The 24,291-nt window shown below is 42.5% G+C and overlaps 1 protein-coding gene and 1 pseudogene across 1 annotated transcript in view; one reads left to right on the top strand and one right to left on the bottom strand.

The window, feature by feature from the left end:
* Positions 1 to 24,291, top strand: part of ADCY2 (adenylate cyclase 2) — a 393,152-nt gene that overhangs the window by 192,771 nt on the left and 176,090 nt on the right. Inside the window, exon 4 of the mRNA XM_014585843.1 lies at positions 10,835 to 10,984. Coding sequence (XP_014441329.1) covers positions 10,835 to 10,984 — 150 coding nt within the window. The remainder of the gene's footprint in view (positions 1 to 10,834; positions 10,985 to 24,291) is intronic.
* LOC102495793 (nibrin pseudogene) lies at positions 18,931 to 21,001 on the bottom strand (annotated as a pseudogene).

Raw genomic sequence — 24,291 nt, 5'->3', positions numbered from 1 at the left:
AGTTTTAGCCTTTAAATGGATTCTCTGGTAACTTATGAATAAACAGTCTTTAAAACTCAGAATCATGGGGAACAGATGCTATATCGGTTATGTCCCTGGACTCCCACATAGTTGACCACAGTTCAAGTGCCGGACCCAGAGGCTTGAAACTCATGCTAGGCTCATGTGCGTGTGTTCCCAAAGTCCCAAGAGGAGAATGGAGGAAAAGGGATTGCAGCATGGCCATCCCCCCAGGGGGAGATTTCTTACTTTCCATTTCTCTGGTGCGTGCACATGCCCTATAGGAAAATTCTCTCTTTCAAAAAGAAGAAAAAAAAAAAAAAAGGAAACTCTGTATTATGTTATGGACTGAACAGTGACTTTCAGAATATAAAAGTTGACACCTAACTGCCTCAGGATATGACTCTATTGGAGATGGGGCCTTTGAAGTGGAGATTTAGGGGAAATGAGGACATTACGGTGGGCCTAATGCAATCTGGTGTCCTCAGAAGAAGAGATTAGGACACACAGAAAGACAGAGGGACAGGCACAAACGTGGAGTAAAGACCACATGAGGACACAGTGAGATGATGGCCATGTGCAAGCCAAAGAGACAGGCCTGGCCGAACCTTCCTGCCCCTTGGTCCTGGCCTGCTGCCTTCAGAACTGAGAGAAAATGCATCTCTTATTTAAGCCACCCGTGTGTGTGTGTGTGTGTGTGTGTGTGTGTGTGTGTGTGTGGTATTTTGTTACGGTGGCCTTTGCAAGCTCATATGCATGTTTGGCGAGGCCTGTTCCCTTCAACCGTGGCCAGCAAATGCTGGTGACGCAAGGAAGCAGCTGCAGTTGTGTCCTTTGAAGAGGGCATGAGATATTCCTAGTGATTTGGGCAAAACAAATACGTATTCTCTGGTAGAAACTGACTCGAAGTCTACAGGTTCAAAATCTTGTGTTTTTTTGCAGAACTCAGTCTGCAGAATAATACAGTCGGAGACAGTCGAGACAATGACCCCAAAAGTATGATGGACATACTTTTGAGATGCCCCCCAAATATGCTCTGGGGAAATACTACAGCCAGGAACACCTCAGCCTCTTATTGGATCACAAGGGAAGCTGCTTCCAGGCATCCCCTTTCATAATTAGTATCATTAATGAAACAACTAAAGGTCAGTTTCTACGAGGAGCTTTTCCTTTTCCTGTGGCAGACAGTTTCAGTTACGCATCCAGGCATTTATGGTTGAATCACCATGTGATCTCAGGCTGTGTGTTTTGGTCAGATGGTAAAGAGCATTCTGATTCAGAGTAGACCTTGTGAGTCACAGAGTTGACCATTTTTTCTTCTCTGGAGTTCCTGAGTGTGATGCAGGATTTGACAACTCATCACTTCCCTAGGTATGGGCTTCCCAACAAGTCTGGGTTCACAGGCAAGAGGACCGTACTGTCCCTGTGGTGGTGTTTCTGTATCTTTATGCAAACTCAGCTTGCCATGGCCATGTTCATATGATCTTTGTATTCAGGTCCATTTACCTTGCTAAGGCTCTTCTTATTCCTCATGATCAACAGGGCATACTGTGCTCTGTTCCGTTGAATCCTAAGCTCGTCTCCTGCTGTGCGGACCATAAATGGGGTTTCAAGTAGGTCACAATGCAAGCTGAAATGAGGAGGCAGTGCAGAGGTACCCTCTGCACCCAGAGGAGGCATGCATTCCTCCTTGTGTGTTATGTAAGTACAAGGGCAGTACCTCTTGTGCTCGCTATGAAATGTGGATATTACTGCTTCTCCTAATCCACACTGCACAGACTGGAGGGTCTGATAGCCTTAGTCCTGTTTGGTAAATGGATCTGAGAGTTTCACATTTTTAAACAAGAAGGTACGGCTAAAGTGTATCACTTGCTAAGTGGCAATGAGTGGAGAGCATTATGGATTGGGTTTCAATGAAGTTAAACTTAACTGATTTAGATAATTAGAGACCAATGTATGTCCAAATTAACCAAAAGTCTGAACTGAAGTATATTAAAAATTATTTAATGTTATTCCCCTCTGCCCCCTTTATAAAAAAAAATAAAAAGACATTTAAGTCTGCTGAAACTGTGAGAACTAGACCAAATTATACATTGTTTAGTATAGAAGCTTATGAGAGCTGATTCAGGCTAGTAAAATTGGGGTTGTAATCATAATATGTGATAATAATCAATACATAATTACATTTCCTAAGTTTTTGAAAAACATTGAGATAAAAGATTTAAAATGTGTCCTCCAGGGGCCATCAGGTGGCATGGTAGTTAAGGCACTGGATTCCCACATGGCAAACCATGGTTCAAGGCAGGGATCTAGTGGCTTGAAACTCATTCTGGGCACATCTGTATGTGTGTTCAAAATGTAGGAAAAGGGACTGCAGTGTGGCCATCCCCCACCTCCCAGGGGGGTGTCATTTCTCACTTGCCCTCTCACTGTCTCTGTTTCGCTACAGGGAATGCATGTGCTCTATAGCAAAACCTAAAAAAAAAAAAAAAAAGTCTAAAAAAGTCTTCCTGTTGTGTCTATTATTACTATAGGAGAAGGTTTCAGAAGATACAGAGATCAGCATTTTAAGACCATTGAGTGTCCTGGACCACTTGGTCCCTGGGTTTCTGAAATAAACAGATGGAATATCTTTGAGATAATTCGTAGTCATTTCACGACCTGCACTCACAAAGACCAAAGACATAATGACTCTGTTGGGCATCAGTGGTGATACGAGGTACAGTTGGTCATTGATTTGTTGGCCGACCAAATATTACAAGTGCACATTCAGACATACTGTGCTCTGGTCAGAAGACAGTTCTCCACCTTGATGCAGACTAATTCTCACAAGAGTACTTCGTAGTCACAGCGTTTGTAAGATTGGGCTTGGCGCTGCCTTGAAGCAGTAGGGACTAGGGAGGGCCATGTCTGATAGCCTTGCTTTGCAGAGATATCCTGCAAGATCGATCAACAATAAAAGGGAACCGACTGGCCCCGTTTTGGAGACGTGGGATATGAGTTACAATGACAGCCGTTCCTCCCACTTTACCTCATCATCAAGGTCTATGAAACTTCCAAGGAAAACTGTAATGTTCAGTTTGGCTTTTTAAGAATATTTCATGATAGAATTTGATTATAGTGTTTTTTTTTTCTTTGCCATTTTTATTTTCATAACACCTATACGGCTCATTTGCTTAGCCGTTTCTCTCCCCCTGGTAGAGGGGAGCCAAGCACTGAAACTAAGATTGCTGTGTGCTTGCGTCCTAGACAGAGCACACAGCACAGCAAACAGGTGACAGTGATCCTCTGCAGCAAGACAGTCATAAATCTGCAGGGAGGAAGGCCTGTGTGGTTTCCTTTCACAGAGCTCTGAGCATTGAAACTCTGTGTTTTTTTTTTTCTTTGTTCTCTTATTTTAAGCTATTAATCAAGCCAGCTTTCTTCCCATCAATTTTAAGTTTGTAGTCACTGAGCTGAAAAGAACATGTTTAAATCCCTGCATGGCTAGCTTAGCTTGCCCCTCTAGGAGGGAAGCTGTATTCCTGTTCTTAGTGACTCAATTTGTGGGAGGAACTTCTAAAATCAAGATCTTGGGAATTTTCTGGGCTCTTCTCCTCCAGTTACATTTTAATAAGCTACTAGGACACTTCTGAGAGGAGCAAATAGCTCTCCAAGCTGTCTCTCTCTCTTTAGTTATTCTCCCAGACTTGAGCCCTGTTCATGTGTAAGATTCTTCAACCCTTCAGCCCAAATATAGCTGGAAAAATAAGGTGACATAAGATATTCAAAAAGACTTGGTAACAGATGTAGTGTATAAGAGAATTATTTAAATGCTAATAACTAGGACCAGCACTGCTGTATATTTTGTAATGGCACTCTCCCTATGAAATCCCCACATTCAATCCCAGCCTTTTAGGGAAAAAAATCTTCATTAAAATGCCCATTTTTGAAATTGTTGTTCTTTCCACTTTCTTTATACTTTTCTTTCTGAATCTAGTCCTCCTCATTTGGAGAGATTTCAAATTAGAATAAGATTCTAACACATGATCTGAGACTCTGGATACTATTATTAACCAAAGCACAATTTTTAAATGTTTGTTTCTTTCATCAGTGAGGAGAGAGAGAGCACCTGTACTAGGGCCTTGGCACCACGATCCACCCCAGCTTCAGCCGGCCCTGACTCCTGGCTACACCTTGTGCCCTGCAAATTCAGGGTGCTCTCCAGATGCCCACTCAGAACCTTCCTGTGTGGGTCGCCGTCAGAGCACTGTGTTTTACTGCTGTAGTACCATCTGGGCCCTGCACGGTGTTCCTGATCTTCGCTGAATGAAAGAGCAGAAACCCTGCATCCACAGCAGGTATCTGATGTCATTCTCAGGGACTGTAAGAAAGGCCCAGGAGACGGCATCGGGGTTCTGTGCAGTCACGTTCTGGAGTCCATTAAGGAAGATTCTGCCTGGTCATTTTCTACTCCAAGCGAGAGCATTGCTTTCCATATGCCACATCTGATGGCTCTGAAATGCCAGAAACTTGCTGAATATTCATTTGCAGCTCTCTGCATCATGTCCTTGTCTTCCCTTTTACTCTCCTTTGAATTATAATTGGCATTTCTGAACATCGGTGACCTGCTTGGGCTTCAGCTGATGTCCTGTGTCAATGCTGTAATACTCCCGTTCTTTCTGCTTCCACCCCGTGCAGAGCCAGGCAGGGTGGTGTCTCCCACCTAACCAGGAACTCACCTTCCCGCAGAGTGTACTGCCTACCTACGGTCCTCTGTGGCCACCCGACATAAGATTAAGAAAGCGAACATTAACCTCTTTAAAATGCATAGCCTCTCGGAGGCAGGAGGAATTTGAGTGGTTATCTCATCCATACGGTAATTGCTCAAGTGTTTGAAAGATGGTAAGCTGACCTTTCAGTCAAATAATCTTCAGATAGATCACTCCTTGGGCCACATGATCTGGTCAGCAGCAGCTTGACTCCCTGGTTACTTTCCTCTAAACGTGCATAGATGCTTGTGCTGGGGCCGTTAAACGCTCCATGGACACGTGGATTCCAAAATCGACCATTTAAAATAACTTTAAGTGATGGAAGCGGTTTATAACAAGATACAAATGCTTTGTCAACAGGGGGAAATGTGAGCTTCTCCCAAAGGGTCTCCTTAGAAATTCCCTCAAAATGCCTGCCCCACCCCCTGTAGAGGTGACACTGCACGGGGTGAACCTGCCCTGAGGTGTGTGGATGGAGGCGGGCAGCCTGGAGGGCCTACTGTGACTCCGCCTGCCTCAAGGTGTTCAATCTGGGCCTTTGGTTTCCTAGTCTATAAGGTGAACCGTGAAAGCACGCAGCATGTTCTCCTGGTCGAGTTGCTTCCTGGACCACTGCAAACATGAAAAATGCAAGGTCTATTCGGCAGAGCAATACGATTACTATTAAAGGAGCAAAGTCGGAATTTGCTGGTTGCATGCCAGCCTTCCCACCAGCACAGGACTTATCAATATGCATCTCCTCAGGATCACTGAGGAAGGTTGACAGATCACCCCACATTGATAGCAAAGAAAGACTGGGAGCAGGGGACAGCGATGGAAACCAGGTGTCCATGAGGTGTCCTGGCACAGTTTGACGCGTTCAGACTCTGGATCACGCACTATGCTCCATTTCAAGGCTGGTTCTAATCTTCAGGGTAAAGCTTAGCTGGTGTCATTGCCTTAAACAATTTGTTTTTCCCAAGACATCTCGTGGGAGGCCACTTTTCCTTTCCTGTTTTCTGACAGATCTGAGAGTAGCTAAATGAAGAAACAAGATAAAAGAAGATGTCAAGACAGTTTCATGTTATAAAACAATTCCAGCGTTGTGGAAATAGGAATTTTTTTGACATGTATTCTGCTTATTAGTCTTCTAGAAAAATAAGATTTTTTTGTTACTATTTTTTAAAATCAAATATTAACATGATCACTGCCCTAGGTTTCATATAAAGTTATTATATAAATGTGGGGGCAGCAGATGGTGTGGTGGTTAAGGCACTGCACTCCCACATGGCTGACTGCGGTTCAAGTCTTGGACCCAGTATGTGTTCAGGCATGCTTTTCCAGAATCCCAAGAGGAGACTGAAGAAGAAGAGATTTCAGTGTGGTCATCCCCCCAGGAAATGATTCCTCACTTTCTCACTCTCTTTCAAGTGAGCATACATGCCCTATGGATAAACCTAAACAAAGCAAAACAAAGAAGTCATTATATGAATGCATAATTTTAGAAGAACGATGTCTTAGGCCATCAATCATATTTGTAAATGTACGTCACTGTTAAACCATCAGGCTCCGTTGAATTAACCTTAGAGTATAGAATTGCTGGATAAAATCAGGGATCAGAAAAATACTGGTAGTCTGGTAAATTTTCCGTTAGAAAAGAAGTCCCCTATTTCCCTTTGCATTAAAACTCTTAGTCATTTACCTCTTAAATGCTTTTCTTAAAATAGGTGAATGAAAACTGGCAAGTGCAAAGGAGAGCTCAAATCAAATGTGGCTTGAGGTGCTGCAGCGTCCGGAATCACCTCAGTGACAGTCAGAGAAGGTTCTCCCTTGAGTCCCACCACCCTGCAGATGAGCCACTGTACCGCATCGGTCTAAGAATGTCGTCTGGAAGACGAGTTGCACACAGAGCGCCTCCTTTGGCTTCTGTGGTGGAATGCCAGGATGGCGGGGTGCTGCGCATGGGAAGTGTTTGCCTAGTCAGCCACATCGGCCATAAGCATGGGGCTAACAACACTGGGGATTCCTCTGACCTCAGTCTGCGCTTAGGGTTCCATCCCAGAGCGGGTAGCTACCAATATAGGCTGCCCCAGTGCATGAGGGGGAAGAAGCCTACGGCATTGGTTGTGCTGTGACAAGACCCTCTGTCCTCATGCAGGCCCAGGTAGCCGCTGAGAGCTGGAGGCTGGCCTGTGTGGGACAAACTAGAACAGAGCTCCCCTCCAGATACAGGCCAGGACAATTCAGAGAAAAGCGAGGATTGGGATCCTTGGAACAAAACAGGCAGGAAGGAGGGCACTAGCAGTTCTGGAGGGTGGAGACTCACCCTGGCCCGTGTGCTTACAGTGGCCACTCCTGCTGCCTGCAGGGAGGTAGGACAGATGCTGGCCTCCCTCAGTTCTGTGCTTACGCGTGGTTCTTATTTTGGAGGAATCTACTGTACTTCCTAAAATGTGGAAGGTTTTACCTTGAAGGCATTTTTTGAGGAGGAAGAGAAGCTCTCATGGATGATCATTGTTATTTTTATTATTTCAGCTGCACCTAATAAGGAATCATATGTCCTAATTTGATGCAGCCCAATGTACGTTGGCTTTGCTCATTCCTTGCATTCTTTGGTGCACTCTTCTTCAAAGCGGATCTGGCAGAGACAAGGTCTGAAGAGTCTTTAGCAAAACAGATGGTCATTTTGCAGAAGCAAAGTACAGACAGGACTTACTTAACTGCGCCCTTGAGCATGGCACTGAAATCAGCTTCATGCAGCTGGGGAGGATCCTCTCCAATGGGGAGCCAGAGAGGCCACAAGGACTTCCCACATGCCCCAGGACTGGCACCACAGAGGCGATGCGTGAAGTGTGGCTCTGGGCAGGAAGCACCCACATGGTTAGAAAACGTGTGGAAATTACACCAATGTGAGAGCTGTGTAGCTCTCAAGGCTTGGGGCTGCTGCACACACTTACAGACCACAACACACATGCTTCTACACAGAGCACATGTGTTGCATGAATATTACATGCATGTACCACATACAGTACTCAGGCATAGAGATCACAAATGTAGATCACATACAAATCACACAGAAACAAGTATATGCTCATATATATATATATATCACATGCATCTGCTACACTGAAATTACATCCATGTACACACACTGCATACGTGTGTCAGAGATCACAACTTCTTACAGACTAAATGCCTGTATCATACACAGACCATATGTACATAGAGCAGTAGCCAAGGTTAATATTGTAATCATGCATGTAAAGGAGGGGAGATGAAATAATGGATGCATAAAGGGCTTTCTCAAGGGTGGCTATGGTGAGTGTTAGGAGCTCTCTGGCCCCTGCTGTCCAGGAAATGAAAATGAGTGGGACGCGTGGGACAGTGCTGAGGGCCTTCTCTAGTCTGCACAACCCTTTTACCCCATGCCTATGGCCATCTGTATTTTTTCAGAGAGAGAAACTCACTGCTTTGTTCTCTTTCCTAACTGTGTCCCGCTTTATCTTTCTATACACGCAATTTATCTTTCAGGTGTCAGGGTGCTAATCATCCAGCGTTCCTGTTGGCCTCCTGTAGTTAGAGCTCAGTGAGGGTAGACAAAGGCCCTGGCTGGATGCAGAACAAAATGCCACCTGTATTGTTATTTTGACTCTTTGGAGAACCTGCTTAGACCTGGGTCATTTGGCCAAAATTCCCAAGTTGAACCATCCCACCCCCTGGCCTTTCCCCCAGATGAAGGCCTTCCCTAACCCAGGGGTGGACCAACAGGTCCACGGTTTAGCTGAGAATGCAGAGATGAAAGTGACCCTCACTCCTGGAAGGAAGACCTTGGCGAGAGGAAGAAAGCCGGAGCTACACTTCATAGCAGCTATGTCTTCAAGACCCCCAATTGAGTAGGTTGTGCTCTTGTTGGGAAAAGTGAGCCCCCTGTGCAGAGGGAGGATAGCCATGATTCCTGGGAAGTCCCATCACCAGAACCTGCCAGTCCTAGTGGCTCTGTGTCACCATGAAAAAAAAGTAAGGTTTTTCGTTAAAAACCTACAAATAGAACTACTTTATGATCCAGCAACCTGTGGATTGGTGATGGATTTGATAAACTGATCTGTGTAGGAGAACACCATAAGGCAGAGCACAGGACCTTTGGGACAGATGCCTTGGCTTTGCTATTTAAGCCACTAGTGAGTGGTCTGGGGAGAGTTCAGGCCATGTGGAAGTGTTGAGGACATCTCATCACCGTGGTCCACCTACCAGTGACAGGCCTGAGGGCTAGCCCTGAGCACGGTGCTGTGTGAAGAGTGCCACGAGGTGAGAGCACGCACAGCAGAGACCACTGCCACGCCCTGTGGATGCGGACACAGATGGAACACTTCCTGAGAGCAGTTTTGTAAAATGTGTCAAGAACTTTAAAATACTCCTGGCTTTTGACTCAGTGAAAATGTTTTTAGTAATCGAGTCTAAAGAAATGATCAAATATGAAGCCAAAGCGTTATGCGTGACGTTGACCCCTATAGCATTAAATGAATGTACACAATATTAACAAAATAGTGAATGATGTGGCCCTAACTAAATGATGATATATATAGTCATAGAACTGAATATTACTAAGTGTTCAAAATTTTATTACCAAAACTTACATGATCTGAAAAAAGAACTTTGCTTAAGGATAAGTTTTTAAAAAAGTGAAGCACCAACTATATTAACAGTGAACTCAGCCCTTTTAAAATACGATGGAGGCCTCGACAAAGCAAAGACTGACCCCCGTTTTGAGAATACAGAGGGCATAAGGACAGCAGAGTTCTTCTGGGCAGGTCCGTTGCAGGCTTCTTTTTAGTTTTTCCTTATATTTTTCTGTTTCACTTCCAAATTTTAGTGAACAAGAAATTTTTTTATCATGTGAAGAATAAGGAGTACATCATAGCTATCTCTTCAAGATACTGATTTCCTTTCCTTTGTACGTACACCCCATAGTGAGACTGCTGGATCATGAAGTAGTTCTATCTGTAGCTTTCAAGGAAAAACCTCACTGTTGTTTTCATAGCGACTGGACTAATTTACATATCCAATAGTGCAAGAAAGTTCTCCTTTCTCCACAGCCTCATCGACACTTGTTATTCTTTGTTATTTTGTTAATAGTTATTCAAATAATAGGTTTTGGTTTGCATTTCACTGATAATGATGTTGAGCATTTTTCACGTACTTTTTAGGCATTTGTATGCCTTCTTTTAAGAATCGCTTGTTCAGATCAATTGCCTTTCTTTGTTTTTTTCATTTGGATTACTAGTTTTTTTGCTGATGAGATGTTTGAGTTCCTTGTACATTCTGGTTATTGATTTCTTGTTGGAAGTATAACTTGCAAATATTTTCTCCCATTGCTGTAGACAGTCTCTTCATTTCTTTATTGTTTTCATTGCTTTGTAATCGCTTCGTAGTTTTGTTGCAACTCTATTTGTCTACTTTTTGCTTTGTTACCTATGTTTTTGAGGTCTTATTTAAACAATTTTTTGCCTAGATCAATGTCCTGAAGTATTTCCCCTATGATTTTTTTGTAGTAATTTCATACTTTTGGATGTTATGTTTCAGTCTTTAATCCATTTTAGGTTAATGCTTGTATGTGGTGAGAGAAAGGAATCTAGTTTCATTTTTTTTTCATATGGATATCCCATTTTTCCAGTGTTTTTTTTTTTTTAATTGAAGAGATGATCCTTTCCTCAATAAATGTACTTGTGACATTTGTCAAAATCGAATTGACTGTATGCATTTGGGCTTTTTCTGGGTTCTCTATTCTTTTCCATGGTCTGTGTGTTTGTTTTTGTGTCTTTATCATGCAGTTTTGTTTGTTAGAGCTTTGCAGTGCATTTTAAAGCAGATAGTGTGATGCCTTCAGTTTTCTTTTTTTTACACAGGACTGCTTTGATTATTTGGGATCTTTTGCATTTCCATATGAATTTTATGATTTCTCTTTCTATTTCTGGGAAGGGTACCTTTGGCATTTTGATAGGCGTTTCATTGAATTAGTAATTTCTTTGGGTAATAGTGACCTTTTAGGATATTTTAAGAATATTAATTTTTCACTTACCCTACTGAGCACCCCTTTCTGTCTCTAGATCCTGGCCAATGTGATCATCTTCATCTGTGGGAACCTGGCAGGAGCCTACCATAAGCACCTCATGGAACTTGCTCTGCAGCAGACGTATCAGGACACGTGTAACTGCATCAAGTCCCGGATCAAGTTGGAATTTGAAAAACGTCAGCAGGTAAAATGCATTTTAATCTTATGTCCTCATTATTTTAGTCATTATTAAGAAGATATTGCTACTGTTAGTATCAAGCATGGAGTTCATTCATTCCTAGATGTCAGAAAGAAGCCAGAGCAGTCTATTGCCTGTGTCCAGCCCTGGGCTCTGGGAGTCGTAAACAGACGATCAGAGAGGGCATTGCCCAGTACAGCCTTCAGACCCAGTGACCCGAGGTCACACACATGCAGGCAGCTACGTCAACACATGACAGGGGAAATTCAAATAATCACACAACATTAAGACACTGGCTATTGGTGGTGTGAGTGCAAGAGTTTGCCCCAGCGGAAGAAGGAACCCTCCCTCTCACTTGCTGCCCTAGTACCTGTTGCCTCCTGGGACGAAATGGCTGAGATCATTTCTGAGGGGGCAATCAGAGGTAGGTGTAGTAAGGAGCCAATTGTTGCAATTTTCAGAGTCTGCTCTAGGGTGCTCCTTGTGGTGAGGCATAGAGATGCACATTAGGGAACCAGACTGAGGAAGCACTGCAAAAGATCAGCAATGAAGACAAGTAGGAGAAGGGGAGCAAAGTCCGTGGTGTCATCGGGGTGGCAGAGATCAGGCAAAGCAGATATGCTTAGTCAGAAAACCAGGGAGGGGTCCTGCATTTGGCATGCTTAACTTCAGGTGATGGCGGGATATCCATGGAGCAGCTTTGCAAGTCGTTGTCTGTGAGGGTGATACTTAGCAGGGCTGTCCAAGAACGCTGAACCCTTCACCTCAAGGGTTCATCACAACACCCATGCTGTTAGCAGGATTTGGCAAGTGGCAGATGCTTGATTATTGTTTGTTAAATTGTATTGAATTAGTCCTTTCTTTGAAATTCCAACAGAACGGTGGCTGGAGCAAAAGAGTATCTTTAAATTTGGCACTGGTTTTTGTTTGTGTGTGGGTAAATAATGATTGAATTTCTATTTGAAAACAGAGATGGTCATTCACTTCTTCAACAAATATTTACTGAGCACCAGGTTCGTATCAGGTCTGGTCCCTGGTACTGGGGTATGACCGTAAACATTGCTCTCTCTCCAGTGTTATTATCAAACCTCGTGGTCCATTTTTCATGGTAGCATTTTGTGTTATGACCTATATAACAAGGTATTCAGTATTTGATGGATTAAAATTCCTTGGTCTCTGTGTATATACAATGCTGGATTTAAAAATGAAGCGGCATAGACAGTTGTTAATTTGAGGCTGTTGTGCAGTTTATTTTCATATACCCGTGCTTGGTAATGCTTTACATTTGGATTCTAGAAAATTCCAGTTTCCACAGGCACCACTGTTCATGGTTTTGTACTCCATGCTACAGAGTTCAGTGGGAACTGCACCGGGCGAGCCTTGACAGACACAGTTAGCTTTCTTTTCCATCACGTCCAGACTGTACCTCAACCAGCCCCAAGGTTACAGAGAGCTGGAATTCTAGTAGACAGATTCTATAACCTAATATTTACAGTGACGGCTTTGACAAAACTTTGTCTTTATCTGTACTTCCTATGTCTCTGAGAACCCTAAGCTACCAAAATCCTATCACCTTGTCACTGAGGGCCCAAGTGTTTAGATGGGCCACACATTGACCTCATGTAGCTCTGTCTGATGTTCTAAACTTTATGGCAATGCCAGGGGAGATAGTAGAAGGGTGTGCATTCACTTCCTTTGCTTTTTAATAATTATTTTATTTATTATTATTATTATTATTATTATTATTATTATTATTATTATTATTTCATTTGCCCAAAAAAAGAGAGAGAGAAAGAGAGAAAGTGAGAAAGCAAGCCACCAGATCCAGGACTTGAACCACAGTCTGTCATGTAGGAGGCCAGCACCTTAACTACCATGTAACCTGCCTGTCCCTCACTTATTTTTTAAAAAGACACTAATGATCCCTTGTAAAATAAGGAAAGAGAAAAAAGACAGTATGAAGAATGTACTGCAGGCATACCCAGAAAAACCACATTGTGTGCTATAGAGATGCACAGTAATTAAATGTGAATAAGAAGTCATTAAATGAAAAAATAAAAAAGAACTTTCATTAGATATGTTGATAAAATATAATTTGTCATCACAATTGTATTTTGTCACAAAAATTAGAGGTTCACTTCTGTGGTCCAATGCCTAGTACGTAGTGATTTTCTTGTTAGGCTTTCAGCGAGTATTGCCCTAGAATACGTGTTTGTACTTTTTTAGACCAGCATATAATTGAATGGGGAGAAGAAATTATCTTGGTTAAACAAAAAAACCCTGATAATATGTAATCTGATAAATTTATGGTAACTAATAAAAATCGGTCGGTGGCAATCGGTGTGGCCCTCATAGAGGGAAGCAGTCCCTGAGATGACAAGGCCAGCAAGGCCACAGACCAGAAGAAGGACTTGGGTTCCACACGTCACTTCCTGCTTGGTCCACACCACTAACAGCGTTTGCTTCAAAAACAAACAGCAGTCTTTCAAAGTCCTTCACTCAGATGGGTTATGCGCTGAGCAGGCAGAAAGAACTTTGTTTCATTCGTCATTAGGATGAGCAAATACTGTCCAATTTAATGCTGCTTTTTGTCAGTTACCTCATAGTGTGGTGACCCTCCCAGAGGTTTGGTGACTGCCATTTTGAATCTTGACTGGCGTTGTTCACGGGTCACCTTCTGCTGCCCTTTGTCCTTGGAGAGGGATGCAAATGGCAGGAGAGCCTGGAAACCACCCTTTACAACTTCAGAAGGGAGCTAACAGTTGGCACTATCAACTGCTAAGTGTCTAGGGATTCTAAAATCTCTGCAAAATTGTTCAAATTTGTACTTTTTTCCCTTCAAATTTTGTGATTTTTTTTTTTTTCCATAGAAGCGAGTATCAAGATAAAGATTAGAAGCCGTGTTTGAATGAAGTGGCTATGCGTAGAAGATTTGGGGGCAGCAGGGAATGATAAATATTGGCAGAGATTTCCTCATGTGTCTTCATGTGTGAACAGTAATAATCATGGCTGTTCACATGTGGGAGAGGCAGTGCATTGCATTAGAATCAAGGCTGCTGGAGACTGAAGCTGTTCACCTTTATGAGTTTTTACTTTTGCCTTCAGTTTCACATTCTAGGGACTGGATGGTGGCACAGCAGTGCAATGAAAGCTCTGTCAAGCTAACCTGCATGGGAAGTTCTCGTGTCCAGAATCTTCCCTAAGGATGTTGGTCCAGTACTGGCTTAAGCTGAGGGTGGACTGTGGCATCAAGACCCTGTGGGGATGATGTCTCTTTCTCTGTTTTGCTCCATCTCTCTCTCACTTGCTCATAGAAGAAGAAGGAAATAAATAAACTTTTTAAAAATGTTTCACGATCTGCCATAAAAGCCACAGCCATTTCTTGAGCGCCGTGTGTGGGGCCACAGATGGCTCTTTGTCAGACCTGAGGGAACAGCGAGGGCTTTCCCCTGGAGAATATAGCAGTCTCTCAGGAATTGATGAGAGCTGGATTCAGAGCAAAACAAGAACCCTGTCTCCTAATTGCCTTGGCAGTTGAAATAAATGTTGCGTCTGTAGGTGTAGAATCTGGGTTTGCATTTTTGTAGATAATAAACTCTTTAAATTATATATTATCTGTGTTTCAAAGTCATTACAATTTTTGTATATAGACTGCTTTAATCTGGAGCCATCCCATGCATTGAATATGACAGAATATGCATCTCACTGAAAAGTGCAAGTCGGATGAGAAACGAGACCGCATTACACCTGGATCCTGCGCCTCTGTGCAGGCCTTGGTGATCTAGTCCGCTTCCCAGCTGTCCTTGTGTGCAGAACTCTTTTCCTCGCTGCAGACTCCGATGGAAGAAGCGAGCCGTCCTTGTGTGACCATGGCTGGGTAGATAGCGGACATGTCCATCTTTACCCTGATGTGATCACAGGCCATATCGTTGCATGATCAAATGCATTGCATAACTCATTTATGTTGCTGAGCAGAAAGGCAGAATGTTTTCAAAGTTGTTCTAGATTGGGCTGCTAAAGGCTGTGTGGTCCTTTGTTGTTGTTGTTCTTTCCTCATGATAAAACAGATCAGAAGCGACTAATGTGTCTGAGTTCTTAGAATATACCAGGTGGTCTGTTTGATTCTTCTGTATGTAATGTGGTATCAGATTCCTTTGGCTAGGGACCAGCAGTTAGCGTAATGGCTATGTCACTTGACTCCCATGTAGTCGACTACAGTTCAGTCCTGGACCTGGTGGCTTAAACTCATGCTGGGCGCATGTGCGTGTGTGCCCTAGATACCGAGAGGAGAAAGGAGGAGAAGGGATTGCGGTATGGCCATCCCCCCTGGGGAGGTGATTTCTCTCTTTCTGTCTCTCTGTCTTTCTGGTGAGCGCACGTGCCCTATAGCAAAGAGGCGCGGGCCCCATAAAAAAAAACAACCAAAAAAAAAAAAAAAAAAAAAAGATTCCTATGGCTATTGTAACAAATGGCCACAAACTTGGTGGCTTAAAACGAGATGAAGGGGCAGCTCTATGGCTGAGTTAATGTGCTGCTCAGGAGGAAGCTGATCCCACATGGCAACCATGGTTCAGATCCCTGTTCAGTCCTCCTGAAACAAGACAAACACAGAGCAGTGTCCAAGATTCAGTGGACCGAGCACTGGAGGAAGGGGATAGTAGCATGACCAGACTGTGTGGAGAGTGTCTTTCTCTCCCTCCCTCTCTCTCTCTCCCATGCATGCACTCTATCATTAATAAAGAATAAAATACATAGTGACTGGCAGGTGGCATAGTGGTTAAGGTGCTGTATTCTCCCACATGGTCAACTGCAGTTGTAGTCCTAGACCTGGAAGCTTGCTTTCTCATTCTCTCTCTCTCTCTCTCTCTCTCTCTCTCTCTCCTTGCTCTGTCTCTCTCTGGTCAAATTGAAATAAATAAATAAAGTTAAATAAAATAAAATAATTCTTTAGATGAAAAAAAGAATAGAGTAGATTTATTATCTCACACTGTTCATCTTCTAGATGTTACAAGTCCAAAATAAGTCGCACTGGGCTAAAGTCAGGATATTGGCAGGGCTGTGTCTTCCAAACGGGGGGGTAAGATATTATTCATCTCTCCCTTCCTCTTTCTCTCTCTCTCTCTCCTTTTTGCTTTGTCCTCTGATTCTGCTGTTCCATCTTCGCTCTCTCTCTCTGACTTTATCCCTCCTAACCCCTTTTAGGGCTCCTGTAATTACACTGGGCTCCTGTAATTACATCGGGCTCATCAGTACATCGGGCATAATCCAGGATAATCCGCCTATGCCGGCATCCTTACTTTAATCACATCTACCAAATTCCTGGGTTGTCACATGAGGTAAAATGGTTGCTGGGCTCATCTTTGCAGGAAACATCTTTTGCGGGACCACATTCACTACCGCTCAGTCCTCTTCATTCCTGTAACAGCTCTAACAACCTTTTCCCACTTTCACCAAATAAAGGGGCTGTCTAAGTGACTCGTCCAACATCACTCAGCTCCTACATGTGCCTGCTAGGGTTCTTCTCAGTTGGAATAATCTTGGTAATGTGTCCACTGCAGATTTTCATAGTCATAAAATACTTTCTGATGGAAATCCTGCTTGATCCCTTGCCAACCTTCAGCAACAGTCTTTCCAGCATCCCAAGCTGTATCCTGCTAAACAAGTGGTCAGTAGCTATTCTTGTCATCAAATTCATGCACTAGCATTAAACAACAGCAGCCAGCTGCCATCCTGTACCCCAATTTTAATTGACAATACTGAGGCAGGGAGGGTGTTGGGTGGCAGCCATGCCAGCCTTCAAGGTCTGTAGAACAGGCTTCATTCTTCCTGGAAGAAAACAGGTTGACAGAGAGATCTTCTGCTTTGTCTACTGGACTTTGGGGTGGGGGGAGAGATTATTTCAAACTTTTTTTTTTCTTTCTTTCTTTCTTTAGAGGTTTTTGCCTTAGGCACATGTGCTTATTGGAGAGAGAGAGATTGTGACAGTGAGAGGGAAAGTAAGAAATAACCCCCCAAGGGGATGGCCACACCACAAACCCTTCTCCTTCATTCTCCACCTGGGATGTTGGGCATGTTTGTGCACGCACTCAGCATGAGTTTCAAGTCACCAGGTTCAAGACTTGAACTGCTGTCAGCCATGTGGGAGTCCAGCAATCTAACCACTACTGCATCTGCTGACCCCGTCTGTATTATTATTACTTTTTTTTTGGAGAGGTTTTTTCGCTATAGGGCGCGTGCGCTCACCAGACAGAGAGAGACATAGAGACAGAAAGCGAGAAATCACCCCCCAGGGGGATGGTCATGCCGCAATCCCTTCTCCTCCATTCTCCTCTTGGGATCTTGGGCATGCACACACCCGCGCCCAGCATTGAGTTTTAAGCCACCGGGTCCTGGACGCGAACTGCGGTCAACTATGTGGGAGTCCAGCGACATAGCCATTACGCTAACTGCTGGTTTCCCCTGTCTGTATTTTTTTAAGACAAAGTCTAACCATGTAGAAATCCTCTCACCTCAGCCTCCTAGCGGGGCCACAGGCATGTGACACCATGGCCGGACCTTTTTCAGACAGTCTCGCTATTCTACCCAGCCTAGCCTCAAGTTCACAGTCCTCCTGGCTCAGCCTGCTTGGGCCACTAGGATTACAGGTGTGAACCACCACACAAGGGGCCTTTGTGTTGAACTCCCACACCGTCCCAGCTCGCAGGGTAGTCTTAGCAATAGGCATTGCACCTTAGTCGGTCCAAACACCTTTTAGTAGCCTCATCTTCTCACATTCACGAGCTCACATTTGATTCACTGATTACAGCACTCCTCATTTCTCCCAGCTGTCTTCCTCTGAGTTGACAGACAGCATCCAAAGTGAGGCATCTCAGCAATATATGACTTTCCTAAAACCCACCTGGGGTTGTTAAAGGTGTTGCAGCACTTACATAACTGGACCCACATGGCGAAGGTCCTGGGTTTCCAGGACCATCCTGTGACCCCCCTCTACTTGCCCATGGGCTGGTGATCTGGGCTGACTGGGGCTGGCGATGAGCACAGCTAGAAGCTCTTCTTGGGGGTGCCTCTCTCTCTCTTATGGAAATAAGTAAATAAATAAATAAATAATAAACTATTTTATCTTTATTTTTTAAAAAGAGCATTAAACTTTAAGCCTCTGAGTCCTCGAGACTTTCTCCCTGCAATTCCTGAAGAATCAAAGCAACAAATTTAAATGTCAGTGTTATCTATGAACTTTGAGTGAGTTGATGTGTCCACAGAGACAGTAGACCAGAAGAAGCACACTCACCACCGTGCTGACGGGTTACTTAGCACATGCAGGCCCCAGCTCTTGCTCCCCAGAAGATCACTGATTAAACTTTCCCTCACCCCAGGACATGTTTGTTCTTCTTTCTATTTTATTAGGTAATTACTTTGGGTACATTCCTCTTTCATATCTTGTTGTTGATCAACAAAGGGCAGCTTACATTGTTCTTGGCTGCCATGTTTTCCCACTCTATTAAGTGATGGTTGCATACTTTTCTCTGATATCTCTCCCCCAGTGGAGAGGATGGAGCTGTGTAGGTGCTGGTCCCTGCTTTTTCTCAGTACTCATTAGTGAAAGATCAGATAAAATGTGTACTATATTCATGTGTATCAGCTAGCTTCAAATAAATGTTTTGCTATAAATGTTTTCCCATGGCTTCTTTTTAAAATCTTCAGTTATCGGGACCAGTAGTTGGCGTAATGGCTATGTTGCTGGACTCCCATGTAGTCGACTGTAGGTCAAGTCCCAGACCCGTTGGCTTCAAGTCACACCGGGCACATGTGCGTGTGTGCCCAAGATCCCGAGAGGAGAATGGAGGAGAAGGGATTGAAGCATGGCCATCCCCACTGGGGGTGGGGGTGGGGGGGGTGATTTCTCGCTTTCTGTCTCTCTGGTGAACGCATATGCCCTGTAGTAAAATCTTCAGTTATCTTTTCTTTTGTACATTGGGATTATAGCTAAAGAGGTCATCAGCAGGAGACTCTTCTTTTGCATGCTGATTTTGCACCTCCATTTTCTGTCTTCATCACTCTTCAAGTTCTGTATTCTTTTGCATCTGATGTGCTGTTAGATCTCATGCTTTAATGATATGTGGAAGTTTTCCTGCTCCAGTAAATGGAACCGTTTTGAATTTCTTTAAATTCTTTAGTTGACCATAATCATTATTTATGCCCGATGGTTTTCTAGTAGGAGAGTTATCAACCACCAAGGGCCTAAATTCAGTCACTGATACCTTTCTTGGAAGCATCTCAGTATCAACATAAAGTTCATCATTTCTAAGATACTTCTTTGCTTGACCATATTGATTCTTTCTTGAGCTCACGTGTCTTCTAAATTTCATTTTCTTGAGATATTTTACTATTTCCTGGTACTTCTTCATCACTAAAAGTGTCCTTTATTTCAACACTCATCCTTGGTCTTTTCCTAATATTAACGTCTTCATTTTGTTTTTGAACGTTCACTTCAATTTCTAACTCTGCTTTTGTGTTATGTCATCTTCTATGACCAAATTATCAATTTCTCTTATTCTTTTTTTTTTTGATCTTAGATTTTCTTTAGAAAGTGATTTATTAGCCGAATTTTTTATACTGCATTTTAAATCTGTATCTGTAAATAAGTTAGCTGAGTTTTCATCTGTGGATTCATTCTGAGATAGATGTTGCTCCTTATTTTTCCACAGTGAGGGTGTAGCAGCCTGTGTTTGTTCTAAAAGAGAACAAGACATTTCTGTTCTTGCTGATTTAGATGAAGACATTTCTTGATTTGTTTCCATCCTTTTCCCTTTTCTCCATAGCTGATTGAAAGTGGTTTCTGATGGAATTGGTCTGTGGTTACTGAGAAGCTTGAGCTCTGCTTTTATTGACACCTTGGAGTTCTGTTGGTGAAAGCTGATAGTTTGGGGTTTTCGTCTTAGCCATAATGATTAATACCATTTTGTTATTAGAGCTTGTTTGGGGGACTTCGTTTATAGCAGATGTTTCTTATGAAAGCTTTCTGAATTTTTGTTCCATTCTGGAGGTTTTTAATTTCTTTTGGCTTTCACTCCCATCTGTACATGTGTCCGCTCACTCTGATTCTGAGTCAACTACGTGTATTGTAGTATTCACTGAAGCACTTGACAGTGGCTTTTCATTGACTGACAAGTCTTGCAAAAGGCTTGGCCCTGGAGTCATTGTCTTTAATACTGTACTGGACAGACCCTGAGGATCACAGTAAAGTTCTGTTGTCATAAAAATAACTGCCAATCCAATTCCTGCTTCAGGAGTAGGTCTAAGACCCTGCCTTTGGAACATATCCATGATGGAATGACTCCATTTTTTCTGAGAGTCAGGAATCAAGATCTGTGAATGCGTTATGTTTACATCAGCAACACAGATTCCAGGAGCTGAAAAGAAATTGTCGTCTTCCTCATTTTCATCTGTTATCAACGTAGTTTCCCCACCTCCAAAAACAGCTGCTGAACTTAATTTCTTATGCTGCTTGGCATTTCCAAATACAAATGTTTTCCCTTTGAAAATTTGCTTTCTTTCTTGTTGTCCTGACAGATCCGTACTTTTATTTTCAATAGCCAGTTTATCAGCAGGTGGGCAAAAACTTTCAATTTTTGGAGACTGTTTCTTGAACTGAACTGCTTTGACAAATTCAGTAAAATATTCTGGTTTCACAATTGGACATCCGCAAATGAGTGTACATATTGTTTTTATGGTAACTTTAACTGATATCATGACAAGTTGAGTACATTCTACTGTCCAGTTGTCTACAGTGAGTCCTCCAAGTTGCAATACAGCTTGACTTTAAGCAGTTTTCCCAGAGGCATCTAAACAAGAAGAACATGCAACCAACGGCTCACAATCTACTTGCAGTTTACTGTCAAATGCTCCAAAGGTAACTCTGTCTCCTATCTTCAATGTTTGGGATAGGCCATGATGCATTTTTTCCTCATTAACAAAGATACCATACTTAGAATTACCTTTTATGTCCATATAGGGGTTTCATATATTTGACTCAGTTGGTCACAGCAGTTAACACAGCATGATTTCTACTTACCGAGGTATCATCTTCAATTAGAATGGCACAGTTTTTCCTTCTGACAGTGTACTCAACACCCATCAACACTCTGTGTGGTTCTCCTCGGGCTGGGCCCTCAGCAGAGAGCAGCTTCCACAGGGTCCAGATCCCACAAATTTTTTTTTAATAATCCTCAAATCGAGACTGTTATATTGTTCGTTAAGTCCTTTAGTTAGAATAGTTAAGATAATTACATATTTTCAAAACTTATGATGAAGACTGAGCTGTGAGTGTGATGTCTGCCTTGTTTAAGGACAAATCGATACTTACAGATCCAAGGTCAAGGGGAAGGAGGAGACTATCTGGAATCATGGCCAAGTTTTGATGCTGCAAAAGAGCACAAAGGCAGGAGATTGCAGAGGGTTACAAAAAAAGCATTGCCAATTATCTGCTTATTGTTTAAAATGTTAGACATTTTGCTCTAAAGGAAAAAAATAAAATAGAATTACAGCAATTAATCAGGCAGCAATTCTTTTAGCTACTAAATGTATACAAATTCTATTTACATTATTACAATAGAAATGTCAGATGGTAAAATCAAACTTTCTAGAAGCTTCCACTGTGTGGGAAACTTGAGCAAAACCCATAGGTAATGTCTATGATGAGTAAGCTCACCTGTCTTGTTGAAGACACCTGGGAAGCAGTGATAACACTCTATTAATAGATTATTACAGCCAATCTTTGTTTAAAATCCCAGAAACCCCCCCCCCCCGAAACTCAGAAGTTGAATACCTCAGTGCTTCAGTATTCCTGGAGACTACTTACTCTTTACAAGTGATGAAATATTTTGATGCTGGCAAGCATGTGTAATAGGCAAAGAGAATATATGAAGATTCACGTTCTATGTCATTTGATATGAGTCCAATAAATTCAATAAAAAGAATTCCCAAATCTAGTTTCATTATCCATTTTTCTGATATTTTTCACATTCAGAAGAAAATATGTCCCTACTCCAAAATCAAAGTGTCAAGTCTTCTGTGAGTACTTTCATACTTCCTTTCTTGCAAGCATAACCACAGATGGGCCACTGTAGCTTTTAATGGGGGGGGGGGGGCAGCCATTTTGGACTAAGCATCATGGGGCAAATCCAAATAGTAAAACTGTTGATCTGGAATATTTAATAGAGTGTCTCTCTGTGCAAAGTCATGGAGACAGAGCCCTCCTGTGGCATTAGTGGAGTGCTTCCTGGCTTGAGGTACCGCCATATATGCCTGCACCAGAACGAAAATTACAACTTGTGAGTTTTAGAGTTTTTTTAATTGCACACGTGCTCTCAAAGGTGTCATTTTTGGGGTTTTCCTTTCAGAGTTGGCTGAGTATTCTCAGCATTTCAGGAAATTTGGTTCCAAGACTTCTCTAGAAGTTTTCTTTCATTAATTTAGATATTAAGGACAATTTAGTATGTGTTTGCTATTGGATGTGAATGCTTTTCCAAAGACTGATGCCTTCAAAAGTGTGAAAGAAGGATGACACGATTATACTCCGAATGAAATAAAAAGAGAATGTGAAATAATAATATGTACACGAACCCAGCCATACACTTCTCAAAGTAAATGGTATTTTTACATCCATTCTCCCATTAATACAAGATTATACTTTTATGGAATGACCTAGTCCTCCTTTCTATTAGAATTCAGAATTTAAGCCCAGCCACCATGATGCAAGTGGGAGGGCACTGCTGGAAGATGCCTGAGGTCTCATGGGAGACTCAGGTTCAGATCTCAACCCATTCCCAACAGGCAGGGTGGTGTGGCACATGCTGTGGTTCTAGCTGACTTGGAAGCTGGGGCAGAAAGGATTGTGAAATGGTAATACCTGTGAAGAGTACTTCTTTTTTTTTTCTTTCTTTCTCTCTCAGAAAAAAAGAAAGAGAGAGAGAGAGAGAGAGAGAGAGAAAGAAAGAAAGAAAGAAAGAAGAAAAGACAAAAGAATTCCAAATTCAGGAACCAGTAAGTGCATGGTAGTTGAGGCACTGGACTTCCACATGACCAACGAGGTTTGAGTTCTGGACCTGGTGGCTTGCTTTCTCATTTTCTCTCTCTCTCTAGTGAGCACATGTGCCCTATTACAAAGTAGAAATAATAATAATAATAAATAAAATTAAATAGATAAGACTGAAAAAGAAAAAAGAATTCCAAATTCAGGAACCAGTAAGTGCATGGTAGTTGAGGCACTGGACTTCCACATGACCAACGAGGTTTGAGTTCTGGACCTGGTGGCTTGCTTTCTCATTTTCTCTCTCTCTCTAGTGAGCACATGTGCCCTATTACAAAGTAGAAATAATAATAATAATAAATAAAATTAAATAGATAAGACTGAAAAAGAAAAAAGAATTCCAAATTCACATTCTCTGAGTTTTCCCTATCTGTTGTGTGCTGGGGATTGTTTCAGGCATGGAAAATGCAGTTATCCTCGAGACTAAAGGTCCCTGGTCTTTTTGTACTTAAATTCTAATGTTGGAAGGCAAACCATAAACTCGCAAGTTTGTAATGTTCGTGAGCAGATATAACAAGATAATGTGGTGGAGAAGCACAATGGAGAAGGAAGAGAGACATGTTGGAGAAACCAGCCAGGAGAGCTGCTCTGAAGACGTGAATCACAGGTCACAGCTCTGTGATACCTAATGAAAACTGCTCTTAGCAAAGGGAGCAGGAACTCCAAAGGTTATGAGTCAGGAGCCAGACTGGCTTGCTAGAGAAACATTAAGGCAAGTAAGACAGTTGGTGAGAGAGGGGAGTTGGAGAGGGAGGTAGGAGCCAGACCATATGTGGGTCTTTGCAAGTGTGTCAAGGACTTGAGATTTTAATTCATGCTGAGTAGGGGATCACTGGAGGCTTTACTAGGTAGTGGCATAAACTGGTTAACATTCTTAAAGGATCCTTCTGGCTGTTGGTAGAGGATGGATTGGAGGAAGAAGACATGCTAAGGTGTCTGTTAGAAGCCACAGCAGTAGTGCAAACTAGAGATAAGAATAGTTTGGGCAAGAGTGCACAACTTTAAGATATATTTTGAAATCAAATCATTAGGGTTTACATTTAGAATTTGAGTGAGAGAAATATAAAATAACCAGGAGAGTTTTCTGGGTTTTAAGCTTAAGCAACTGTAGGATGGTTGGAATGCCCCTTCTAGGTTTCAAAGTCTGTGATCACAGTATTTATTGGGGGCTAGGGGCAAAGTGGAAATCAAAAGTTGAGTTTTGAGCAGTAAGTTTTATGATTCC

This window comes from Tupaia chinensis, unplaced genomic scaffold, assembly GCF_000334495.1.
Source record: "Tupaia chinensis unplaced genomic scaffold, TupChi_1.0 Scaffold000096_1, whole genome shotgun sequence".
Taxonomy (NCBI): domain Eukaryota; kingdom Metazoa; phylum Chordata; class Mammalia; order Scandentia; family Tupaiidae; genus Tupaia; species Tupaia belangeri.
The sequence above is the reverse complement of the archived record's forward strand: the minus strand, read 5'-3'. Positions and strand labels throughout refer to the sequence as shown.